The sequence below is a fragment of the Platalea leucorodia genome (assembly GCF_965183815.1).
Source record: "Platalea leucorodia genome assembly, chromosome: W".
In the NCBI taxonomy this organism is placed as follows: domain Eukaryota; kingdom Metazoa; phylum Chordata; class Aves; order Pelecaniformes; family Threskiornithidae; genus Platalea; species Platalea leucorodia.
The window spans coordinates 35,100,613-35,113,556 of record NC_138859.1 but is presented as its reverse complement, the minus strand read 5'-3'; the positions used below and the strand labels follow the sequence as shown (position 1 = coordinate 35,113,556).

The 12,944-nt window shown below is 42.6% G+C and overlaps 1 protein-coding gene across 1 annotated transcript in view; it reads left to right on the top strand.

Moving 5' to 3' along the window:
- The first annotated feature begins 1,194 nt into the window (after positions 1 to 1,194).
- Positions 1,195 to 12,944, top strand: part of LOC309601509 (chromodomain-helicase-DNA-binding protein 1-like) — a 61,679-nt gene continuing 49,929 nt past the window's right edge. The window contains exons 1-2 of the mRNA XM_082334541.1: positions 1,195 to 1,322; positions 2,883 to 3,080. Coding sequence (XP_082190667.1) covers positions 3,028 to 3,080 — 53 coding nt within the window. The 5' untranslated portion in view covers positions 1,195 to 1,322; positions 2,883 to 3,027. The remainder of the gene's footprint in view (positions 1,323 to 2,882; positions 3,081 to 12,944) is intronic.

Genomic DNA, 12,944 nt, shown 5'->3' with positions numbered 1-12,944 from the left:
CACCTTGCTCTGGTATACCCATGCAATGACTATCTTCTTTCAAGCCTTTCCTTCCTTCATGAGCAAACTGTGTGTTCATGTTAATCTCAACCTCTTTTACTCTTGCAAGGTGCTGAAGAAAATTCCAAGTCTGATACCACATCCTGGTCAGTAATGACCCCACAATCCTCCCTAGTATGATAGAGTGTAATTACATATGCGGGAATCCAAAGAGGAGAAAGCAGGTAAATCACTTCCTGCTTCCAACACATTTGGCTGTGTAATTGTGTTGCTCGGAGCACAGTCTTTCACTCAGCAGCCACTACTTTCTTTTGCCACTCTGGGAACATGTAGACTCCAGCAGTAGCATGATTTCCATGATTTTTTTTTTCTGAACATGAGCCACCTTAAACAAACATTAATCACTTTGAAACAACTCGAGTTAGATATCAAGAGGAAGAAAGGAGTGCTCTGCCTCCAGCTGGGGGATGCCTTCCTCATGGACGCAAGTGTCCTCTGTTCAGCTGCATGCCAAGCCTTCCTAAATATGCCCTAATGCCACTTGTAACCGCATAGGAAGACTAAGAAATGCATGCGTTTGTTAGGGGGCTCTGATTTTAGACAGGAAAAACCTGAAACAAAAAAACCCCACACCACACTAAACAGTAACATGTGGCCTAGGCCAGGTTCCCTGCCACGCTGCGCAGGTCATGGGTGCCCCTCATGCCAGGCCGCGTCCTGCCCCCTCACACAAGAGCTGCAGCGGGCACCAGGAGCGGCACCGGCCCCAGCACCCGTTCGCTGCTGCGGCGGGCGGGCGCGCTGCTGCGGCGGGCGGGCGCGCGCCTGCTGCTCCCGGCCGCATCCGGCGCGGCAAGGAGGCCGCTTTGGCTCTGCCACCCCCTCCAAGCGGCCCTTCCTGCCGCCATGGCCCGGCGGCGCTGTCCCCTCCCGGCTGTTGCTCCTCCTCCTCGCTCTGTCCCAGGGCGCAGGACTGACATCACGCCCAGGGTTTCCATCCGACTAAGGGAGGAGGAGGAGGAGGTTGAGCGGAGTGGCAGCGTGATGGCGGTGGTCGGGAGGACTTAAGAAACGGCGGCGGAGCAACACAGTACCTACTTCCTAGGCTTCTCTCTGCCTGGTTTGGGGCCCTATTGTTCAAGCCGGTGGGGGCCGCAGGCAAGCCCGCCGCGTGGGGCTGTAAGGAGCCGGCGGCCCAGGCCCTGTGGCGGCCGCAGGAGCAGCCTCCGACCCTAGGTTGCAGCACAGACCTCTTCGTGGGGTGTAGCGCCGTCTCGGACCAGGGCAGCCCTAGGGAGGCCGGGCCGGGCGCACGCACGCAGGTAGGCAGAGGCCCGCCATGGCTCCTTTCCCTTTCCCTGGTCCGGAGTTGTGCGGTGGCTGTCGCTTTCGAAGATGGATGGGGAGGCGACTGGCGTTGAGAAGAAGGGGTTGGATGCCCAGCGCGGGGCTGGGCTCCTGGACCCGCTCGCTGTTTTCTGAAGAGGAAGGGAGGGAGGGAACTGTGAGAGCTGAGGCGGGCAGCCGGGGTTGAGCCTCTTTCGCTGGCTCCTGCGGGGGGAGCCTGTGACGAACCGGCTGGGAGGCAGGAGTGTGGCCTTCGCTCTTCTCTGGCCATGGGGGGGCGCTGGGAGAAGCGAGCACGGAGGACAGCGGCCGCCTTGGCAATACTGCCAGGGAGCCTTGGCCAGGAGCGGCGCCTGTGCGGGTCGCGCCACCAGCAGAGGGCCGTCTCCGGGGGCGGGAGGTGAACTCGCGGGAGGTAGGGAAGGCAGCCCTAGCCTGGGCTCTCCCCGGGAGCGCCTTGGGAGCGGTCGGTAACGGGAGGCCGCGAGAGCGCGGTGTGGGTGGGTCGGGGAGGATCGTCGCGGAGCAGGGAGTGGGCGACAAGGAGCGAGTTTCGTGGCCACTAAAGACGTTTCCTGGGGCCCGGGGAGTGCCGGTCCCGGAGGTTGCAGGGTGTTCGCGCCCTAGGCGCGGGAGGACAGACAGCACGGAGCTTGGCCTCGTTGGGCAGCAGCGGCCGATCCGCGAAGAACCACCAAGCTGCCTGGCTCGCCGCCGCGGGGGGCCCAGCTTCGCTTCGCGGCTTCTCTGGGGTTACAGGGCTCTTTCCTATCACTTTTTCTTCTGTCATCGCCTTTGTTTGCTGGCTGGAGTATCCCTGGTGTCTGAGATGGTGCCTGAGCGCAGGGCTTTTTCCATCCCGGAACGAGGCGGCCCCCGCCTCCATCATGAGCTGTAGGTCGGGCTGTATTAGAGGAGAACACCTCGAGGCAGGCAACCTGCAGGCAAGCCCCTAATTGCTTTCACACCACTAAATCTGTGAGAGGCGCTGCTCTTTAGCTGATTATCAGTGAGTTCATACTTGCACTCCATTTAAAGTGAGCCTAAACTTTTTCTAGGCGCATCTGACGCGGCAGAGATCTGATTGAAGATGTTAATGTATATGAAATAACGATCACTCCATCTGTGGGATCTTGTTAGCTTGATGTAGTTGAGCCAATTTTTTTAAATGGGACAGTCTTTATTTTCCTGCCTCTACCCCCAACTGGATGTAAATATTATGTCTGTGTCTGGAAATGCTTCTGATGTGTTTGTTTTGTTCATGAAATAATTTTGCTAATCAGATCTTAGAGCATTAATATCCATAACTTATATTTATGTGTTTGGGGAGGCTGTTTTCCTTTAAAAGTTAGATCTGGTTGTTCTTAAGACAGTACTATGGCATACCAAAAGCTATTTTTCAGTTAAAAAGATGTCAAATGTGATAGATACTCCCTTTCAGTGTTGTTGTGACAGGACAGGTTATTTTCAGTATCTTTCAGTTGGCAACCATCAAATATTTCAAATTATGTCAATGTTTTCCTTTCTTACTTTAGGTAATTTGGGAAAAATCTTCAATACCTGCAGAGAACAGTTGAGTAAAGTCACCTGGAAAACAGAGTACCAAGAAGTAGATTCTTGACATTCACCTTCTAACCTGAGTGGGCTTCTATTTATCTTTTAAACTTCATAATATTTACAATGAATGGGCACAGTGATGAAGACATTGTAAGAAACAGTAGTGGAGAGTCAAGGTAAGCACTTTCAGTCCTTGGCTACATATTCTCCTGTATTTAGTTTTAGAACTGGTTTACGTTTTAACTTTGTGCCAAAGCTTCCTGGTGAGCAAGTAGACCGTTATTTAGGAGGACTGGCCATGCTTTTTTACAGGTGCTTAATCTGCTTGTTAGAATCAGTTAGCTTCACTTAATAACTGTAACAATCATGTGTATATACCTTACGTAATACAGTTTTAATACTATTTAAGCTCTGTCAGCATCCATTACTCTTTTTCCTCAAAAGTTATCTGAAGTGTCAAAAGCTGAAACAGATTAGATTGAAATGTTAAAGTAAAACTTGTGTCTATGAAGTGCAGGGCATGCATGCATAATATGTGCTGTATAAACCCTGAACTAGGCTATCTCTAAAGTTGGAACAGTGGACTGTTAATTCTAGTGAGGCTTCCTTTTTTTGTTGAGTTGTCAAAGCAGTATAATGGAAAGTGTTAACTTCATGTTTGTTTTCTAAAGTGAAAGTACAGTTTTCCCAGCTGTCTTCTTAATTAAAAAAAATAATAATCCACCCCTCTAATGTCAATTGCTGGTGTTCTAGGATGTGTAGAGGGTTCACTTGGTTGGAAAAGCCTGGTTAGAACTTCCCTGCTGCAAGATGAGGATAACAGTGAACTTGTAGGGGTGGAATTAAATTCTTATTCTAGAACACTGCTAAGTTCAACAAGTATCTACTGCACTAGGAAGCTAATATTTCTAAAACTGGGAATATGATGAATGCTGCAGATTTAAGAAGACAAGGCAAACTTACAAATAGAAGCAGTTGTGATCATGCTGTCAGTCTACCCATCTGTCTGTCTTCTCCTCTTTCTGATCACAGCCTGTTGAACCTGTTAGTTGATTCCATCAGTCAGAGGTCATAAAGGAAACTGAGTTCTGTGGGCTTTATGGAAACAGCCAGTTGGGTAGAGGGGATAGATCTAAATTATTGCCCCAAGTGAAGAAATCCAAGAACAACGTAATGATCAGCTGTCCTTCAGCACGTGCTGGCCATTAAGCTTGCATGTAGCATAGTGAATAATAGGGTGGGAAGAAAGGGGAAGAGAGAAGTGTTTAGGTGATATTAGGTGCAAATCTCTAGGAAACCTAAGAGCAGTAAAACTAAAGAAACTTTAACAACTTTTGTGTATTTTTTTTTTTTATGTCAAGCTTCCATATTATACCTAGAAATATTCTAGAAAGTCTAAACTTTGAATCTTGTGAATAATTTGTAAGCTTTTTTTTTTTTGTTGTTGTTAGATTTCTGCTTCCAGTAAAGATGGTACTTGTCTAGTTAGCAAACAAATTTTGGGTTTCTTCTAGTAAGTGGCAAAATATTCCTGATTACTTATATTAAAAAACAAAAAAACCAAACAAACAAAAAAAACCAAACCCAAAACAAGCCTTGTTAGTTGAGTAGAGGAACATGAACAAAGCTAGTCTTCTGAACTTTCAGAGAGTTATAAATAAGACCTCCAATAAACATTAACTTATCAGGGATGACTCTGATGACTTTGTATTTATTAAGTAAGTTTTTTACTACTTGAAACGAGCCACCCAGCTAAAGATAGTGTAGGAGTAATACTGCGTATCAAACTATGACCACTTGTAAATACCAGTATATTAAAGTTATTCAAAAGCCGTAGCAATTCTCATAAGACTAAACCAACTAAATATCACAAAAAGCTTCCAGACAACTTTAAGTAATTTGCATCTTCCTGATATTTACTTAAAACATGATAGTTGCCTGTGAAGTGAGACTTTGTTCTGCATCTTAAATGTGCTGCTGAGCACATTTTAAAGCTTTAAAAAAGTTTTAAAATGTTAAACTTTTTTTTTCCCCTAGGCTTGTATCAGTCATTAACCCTGTAGCCTAATTCACAGACAGATCTCGGAAAACCTATTTGTATGCTTGCCATTTGCTATCAGGAAACTCTGTTTTTGTAAATGAAGGGTGAAGGCTTCCAGTATTAAAGAATTGAGCCCTTTTTCTGTCCAGCCTATTTTCATTATTAAAATAATTATTGTGAAAGGTGTTTGATGCTTATGGGGTACCTTAGTATGACTTGCCCCTGTTGTTGTTGTGGTTTGTTTTTGTTTGTTGATGTCGTGTTGTTGTTGTTGTTTCCCCCCCCCCCCCCCCCCCCCTTCTTCTTCAAGTTTTCCAGAACTCTAAATGATTTTCACTAGGAGGAAACATTCCTTAAGCTAGCTGTGACTGCAGACAGATACCTAACTGTAACCAGGGAAGTGAAGCTGCATGTAGTCTTCAAATGGTCTGGAAATATAAATTCTACAGAATGGAAATAAAATCAGTAACAAAATAGCTGCTATTGATGGCAAATTATCATTACTAGGCTTTTAGTGATCCTGTTCCATTCAGAATGCTAGGAAGAGAAGCAAAACAAGTTGAGAAAGTAATTGAGAATTGCTGCTGGGAAGAAACTGCAGAGAAAGTTAGACTTTCAAAAGTAGGTAGAAAAGGAGAGATGAAAGCAGATACACTGACAAATCTAGGCAGCAGCATTGGTGATACAGTTGGTAATAACGACAATAAATCTTTGAAAAGTATGTCACTTCAAAAATATGACACTTTACAAATGTAGCAAGGCTGTTTTTCCCTCTTTGATGTCTGTGTAAGCTTCCATGGTTGTTGCTCTGGGGTGACAGTCCTGATCACAATGAAATATAGCTAGATCTAGGGGAGCCACCATCATTGCTTTGGAAAGTAAAGAGAAGCAGTGGATCAGGGCTGGCTTTACAGAAATACACAGCCTCATGGATACTGCTTTATATTGTTTTAAATAAACTCTTACTGTGAATTGTAGAAGTTGTGGAAAACCTGTAGTATTCTCAGTAATAGGAGGGCTGGAGAAGGGGCTAACTGGAAACCTTAGATTGTATACACTGGCTAGCACTGTGGTAAGGAATTGTAGCTGTCTTCTATTCCCTGTGACTAGCTGTGAAGAAGCATTTCTGAAGCATGTGGGAAAGAAATGGCCAATTTGCCATGCTCCTGTGTTCCTTTCCACTGCTGAGTCTCTTCATCTGGCTGGTAGATGACCAGAAATCTTTCCATTTCTGCAGGTGCTGAGCCTGAAGTTCTGTTTGGCCACAAGTAGAAGTGAATCTCTTGTATTTTCATGGTTTAATAACTTGTTGTTGCACTGTTTGGACTTCCTTGGCCATGTTAGCAACCATCTGTGCTAGTACCAAGCATGGTGAAGGTTGTAGACTGACATAAACACTATAATCTAATCTTGCTGCTTGATGTTAGAATTTCTGTGTAATAATTACAGTGGAGTCTACTCTCCAGTTTTTTATTTACTTGAAATCACTGCTCTGGAATGTTTTCAGTAGTTCTAGGTGAAATATCACATATAAACATTATCTGGATAGTGAGTTAAGTATAAGCACAAAACCTTTATAGCAATGCTCTGAGAAACTGACTCTTAAATTTAAGAGAAGCATTTTTGTGTAGTGTTCTTGAAAGTATTCTGTTGCAAACTTGAATAGGAGTAAATACATATTAGTTAGCTAGCATTAAGAAAGCTTAATGAGCAAGGAAGGGCAGTTATAGTTGAACTGCAACACAAGCTCCAGGTAGAACAGGGAATGCAGAAGTGAAACATTGGTGCCAATTGAATAGCAATCTGGTTTCCCATCTCTTTGCTCTTCCTATGTTTCCTGTAGAACAAGACATGGAGCACTTGAGCAGACCTTGCTTCTCTGTAGGTAAAAAAGGGTGTGCTCAGTAAAGCTTATCTGGAAAGTAGCTGGCTGGGGTGCATTGTACTTCCTTTTTCCAGTAAGCAGAAAGTGGCTTCTTGCACCAAGGTCCCTTACCATTGTTTATGTTCTTGAAAGCTGATGTTAATACAAGACTAATTTCTGTGGATTTAATGTGCTTTGTTGATTTAATAGTCTGTGGACCACAAAAGATAGTTAAGTAAAGCCAGCTCTTTGTCAGCATGTCAGCAGGCTTGAATTTGCTGTATAAACTCATACCTTCCACAGAAGATTAAAAAGATAAATTAAAAGCCAATGTTCTAAGTTCCTGCTTTCAAGAAACCTAAGCGGGAGTTAAAACAAAGATTCCCCAAGTATAATTACATAAGTATTCTCATCTATTGGTTTCTTTTTGGTAGAAGTAGGTAATACAAATCGGGGGGGGGGGGGAAGGAAAAAGTGTGTATGAATAGAGAGAGTTGTATTGGGTTCATATGGCAAGGTTTTGGTAGTGAGGAGACTGCAGGGGCAGCCTCCATCAGAAGAGACCAGGGGCTGCCCTTGTGCTGGACAAAGCTAGTTCCAGCTGGCTCCAAAATGGACCTGCCACTCGCCAAACATGAGCCAATCAGTGAAGCTGGTGGCACCTCTGTGATAACATTTAAGAAAGGGTAAAATGCTGTGCAGCAGTGTGTGTGTGTGTGAGAGAGAGAGGGAGGAACGAGGGGGGAAAAATGTGAGAGAAACAGCTCTGCAGACACCAAGGTCAGGGAAGGAGGAGGTGCTCCAGGCGCCAGAGCAGAGATTCCCCTACAGCCTGTGGAGAAGACCACTCCAGAGCAGATATCCACCCTGCAGCCTGTGGAGGCCCCCACACCAGAGCAGGTGGATGTGCCCAGAAGGAAGCTGCAGCCTGTAGAGAGCGTGTGCTGGAGCAGGCTCCTGACAGGAACTGCAGCCTTTGGAGAGGAGCCCATGCAGGAGTAGGTTTTCTGTCAGGAACTGCAGCCCCTGGGGGACCCACACTGGAGCAGTCCATTCCTGAAGGACTATACCCCATGGAGAGGACCCATGCTGGAGCAGTTCTTGAAGAACTATCCTGTGGGAGGGACCCCACGTTGGAGCAGGGGAAAAGTGTGAGGAGGAAGGAGTGGCAGATGAGCTGTTTTTAACTGACTGCAACCCCCCATTCCACATTCTCACCCCCTCTGAGGGTGGGGGGAGGAGGTAGAAAGTTGGGAATGAAGGAGTGAAAGTGAGCCTGAGAAGAAGGGGGTTGGGGGGAGGAAGGTGTTTTAGTTTTGTCTTTGTGTCTCACCATCCTACTTTAATTGGCAGGAAATGAATTTGAGTTGTCAGCCTAAGTCAGGAAAAGGGAATCAAGTTTGTGCTTCAGAATAGATGAGGATGGGAAATAACACTTCTTGGTAGCCTGAACTTAATACTCTTTGTTCCCTTTGCTTTATATTAGTGGTGATGAATAAGATGAATCTCTTTTACACATCTAAATCAGATTGAGTAGTTCAGTTTTCTTTAATAAAAAAAGAAAAAAGCCCACTTGCATTGTATTTGCCTAAATAAACTTACCTATGAACTTTGAGTTTTAAGAGTTTGGCATTTAGTGTCTGTTACTTCTATTCATTCTGGAAGGGGCTCTTCATATTCAAATGCATGATCTTCCTTGGACTTCTGGTTTGTTAAAATAATGGTGAACTGTCATCTCAGATGCTTTTCAAAGACCTTGTAGAAATTAATCTTTTCTGTTTTTAATGGGTTAAACTTTTATTTTTCTCAAATTGATATTCTGTTTCCTGTTGTTTTTAAATTGGAGGTTTGTTAAGGCAGTTTAATGTAATGAATGCCTTCTAAATCAGCAGTGATAAATTGTCCTCTCTTGGGTCCTTTATCAACCTAGGCCTTATACAGGAGTCTAAATGCTCTAACGGTGCTTTTGCAGCATGGCTTGTGTAGCTTTCTGTCTTGAAGTTTCTCTTTCTAGTGCCTTGTATAAATTAGATGACTGTTCCTAGTTGTGTGTTCTGATCAGGGGGACCTTGTTTTAAGAGGTAAGCTAGTGAAGCTAAACCTAAGACTACTGAAAAGAACTAGCGACTCTGTAACAGAATGCTTGCTTTTAATGTTTGTCAGTGATGTTTTTCTTTAAGTCTGTCTTCTCCTGTCATCTCCCCAAAGCATACTCTTATTTTATTCTGTAGGTATTTATTGGGGTTTGAAAAATTAACAGGTGCAAACATGCAACAATTATCTCTTTTGGTACTCTCAGTAAGCTATCTTGCTTTTCTTGCAAAATAGGTTGAAAATAAATATTGCTCTCTTAAATTGCTCTTGAATATATTGAGAGTATCCAGAGACAGTGTCTATAAAATGTAATACAGACTAACTTCTTAGTTGTGTCAAACTTTTCATACCAAATCAGATTTGACATATGCTGCTGTACAAATGCAACTATTTGCCTCAAGGGCTAGGGGTGTGAGAAGCTTATTTACTGCATATCCTCCTCTCTGTAGACTTTACACTGGTTTGCCAACATACATGAAACTATACTTTTTCATGTAGAAATCCCATCCTGAGAGCATGCTATTCATTCTTAGTATATATTCCTGCATGCCTACTACTGCAGATTAGCATTGTCAGTTAACTTTGTCATCATTGCAGTGATTTGTTTGCATGGTAGAGAAGTAGTCTCACTTCAACAGGACTGAAGAGGTCATCATTATTGCTTTATCCATCACTTTTGCTTCTTTTTTTCCATGGTCCTGTGATGCTCCTATAACTGTTTTGTGCAGTCTCATGCATTCCTGTCTTTATTTAGTGTTGTTGGTTTTGGTTGTTGTTTTCTGTTTGTTTGTTGTTTTGTTTTCAATTGAACAAAGTATAGTGTATGTAATCATAGAATGGTTTGGGTTGGAAGGGACCTTAAAGATCATCTGGTTCCAACCCCTCTGCCATGGGCAGGGACACCTTCCACTAGACCAGGTTGCTCAAAGCCCCAGCCAACCTGGCCTTGAACACTTCCAGGGAGGGGGCACCCACAACTTCTCTGGGCAACCTGTTCCAGTGCCTCACCACCTTCATAGTGAAGAACTTCTTCCTTCTATCTAATCTAAATCTACCCTCTTTCAGTTTAAAGCCATTACCCCTTGTCCTATCACTATGTGCCCTTGTAAAAAGTCCCTCTCCAGCTTTCTTGTAGGCCCCCTTCAGGTACTGGAAGGCTGCTATAAGGTCTCCCTGGAGCCTTCTCTTCTCCAGGCTGAACAACCCCAACTCTGTCAGCCTGTCCTCATAGGAGAGACATCCCTGGCCAGATTTAATTCTATCAGGGCTTTAGCTTTCCTAACCTGATCCCTGGTTGCTCTGTATTCCTCCCAGGCTATCTGTCCTTGCTTCCACCCTCTGTAGGCTTCCTTTTTGAGTTTGAGTTTGTCCAGGAGCTCTGTGTTCATCCATGCAGGCCTCCTGGTGTTTTTGCCTGACTTCTTTGTTGGGATGCATTGCTCCTGAGCTTGGAGGAGGTGATCCTTGAATATTAACCAGCTTTAATGTATTATTTAATGTACCATTAATGTATGGTTTCTTATTCAAGAATACCTTTTATCAAATAATGCTGTTTTAATTTTACTGGGTTTTATATATATAATATATAAACAATATAAAAAAATTGCTTGAAGCAGGGGGAGGAAGGCTTATATGACACATTTTCGAAAGAGGGACTTACAAAAGCAGGAATTCTGTTTTGAGTAACAGAATTGAGTATCTAAAAGAGCACAAATGCTCTTCAACAGCAAATACTGAATATTCCCTTTCTGTATACATCATATTAACAGCATCTTTATTCTGTAGCTTAATTTGCCTTGCCCTGTTGTTTTAGATCTAGAGTTCTTCCAATTCTAGTCTTGATAGTATTTATGTTTTCTGTTGATGTTTGGTCTCTTCTTGGAAGCACATTCATCAGTGAAGAAGGGAGGGTAAAAAAAAAAAAAAAAGGCAAATTACACCACAGGATAGAGTTGGTTGGAAGAGGACAGCAATGGAAGAGCAGAGTAAAGGGAAGACATAATGTGACAAGGTAAGATAGGGTAAATTGACGAATGCAGGTGAATAGTTAACTGAAAATTAAGTTTTGTGCACTGTCTCTTTCTCTCATTATATGTAAGGTACGTATGGTTTTTCTACCAGTCTCTTGAGTATATTCAGAAAGGGTGAGAGAAAGACAGGAAGGTTCTAATTTAGGCTTAGGTGCCTGAAGATTGCCTCCTACCTTCCAATTTCAAAGCAGGCTTTTTTGAAAGAAGGGAAAAAAGGCTGGTTGTGTTGTACCCAAACCCTCTCTTTTAGGCTACTTCAGGTGTCCACAGCAGGATGAGTATGGTGTCCTCTTTCATCTTTTGCTGAACTGTTCCAAATAAAAGCATCTAAAGCAAAGATACTGACCCTGGACTGTACAGGAAGAGCCTGTCCTCTTATGTAAGAGGAACTCTGGAGAGCAGAGGATCAGAATTGCTGTTCCTGAGATGATATTTATGTAACAGCATTAGGTAGCAGGTAATTATGACAGTATTCTGAGTCTTTGGTTGAAGAAATATTTGAGTTTTAATGTTCCTTGCATCCTAACATTAGGGATACAATATCAGAATCTCAGTAATTAGTAGTGCCAGTTCAAGTGATTAATCTTGTAGAGGTCAGTGGTGCTATTTTGTGTTAATAGGCATTACTCATTGTGAGAAAAGTTAGACAAAATATGGACCCTAGCTGGACAGCATCAGGTAATATTTAAAGCTCTTTAGCTAGAGGAGGAATTGCTTGTATACTACGCCACAGATAATGCAGGGAAAATCAAAGAAGCCCATAGGCAAAGGAAGAAAAGAAAACATGACAAGGATGTTAAAATACGACTACCTCACAGCTATTATTTCCATAAATTTACATTTTAAACACCTTTAATATAGAACTTAGGTTCTGCTTCTTTTAATAAAAGGATGAAAGGAAATAGTCTTGCTATCATGAAAGTGTATTGTGTTTTGGGGGGGGTTGTTGTTTTGGTGGGGGGAGTGTTTTCTCTTTTCCCTAATGGAACAACTATTTAAAAATCAAATTTTGGTATAGTCTGAAATGCTCTCACTTGTAGCTTGGTTAGCAATGATAGCTTGCAATGATTATTTCTATAAAATGTACATGTTCTCTTAAACTGTATCTCCTTTCCTTTTCAACCTCAAGAAAGATTAAACCACTTGTGGCATGCTGCTGATAGAAGTTGTTGGAGTGAGAGATTGCTTGTCTTTCAAGTTCTCAAAAGAATGTGAACTTTTCTCAAGCTGGTTATGATTGGTTTTGCTCTATAATAGTTGTTACAGTATTCATTTTAGCAGATAAAAAAAAAGTCATCTGAGCTGCTAGAAATGTGTATGAAACTTCTATATCTTGTATGTTGTTTCCTACAAGCTTCAAAAACTCAAACAATTAGATTTTTAAAACTATGGTAAACAAGTTCTCTGAACTTACAGTAATGCTGGCAGATATTGCAGTGTAATGAGTTCTGCAGTGGTTTTGTTTTTTTTTTGTTTTGTTTGGGTTTTTTTGGGGTTTTTTTGGTTTTTTTGTTTTTTTTTGGTTTTTTTTGTGTTTTTTGGGTCATGTCAGTAATGCTCCTTGAAGAAAGGGGAAAAGATATTAGACTGCATAACATTTTAAGCACTTGGAAAAGCATCTGCAGTCTGTCATGATGCAATATGGAATGTGTGTGCATGTACTAAAATTGAAAACAACAACAAAAAAAAACCTTTTAATTTGAAATTTATTTAGTTAGTTTTCCTAAATTCTGTATTGATTTGCACTGTTTTATACTTTGGCTTCAGGACAGCAGTCTTAAGAAATATTGCCTTGTTCAATTGTGCTTGCTTGTTACACTACTTTGTGGGGTCTGTAAGTTGGTAGGATGTTTTTTAAAAGCTGAATCTGTTCCTTATACAGACTGCACTGACACCACTAAGGGGGTGCTGTGTTGAGGGAAGGTTGGAGAGGGTATTAATAGCAATGTCAAAATAAGTTATTCTCATGGAGCATCACTCACCAGCAGGCAAATATATTGTTTGAGGACCA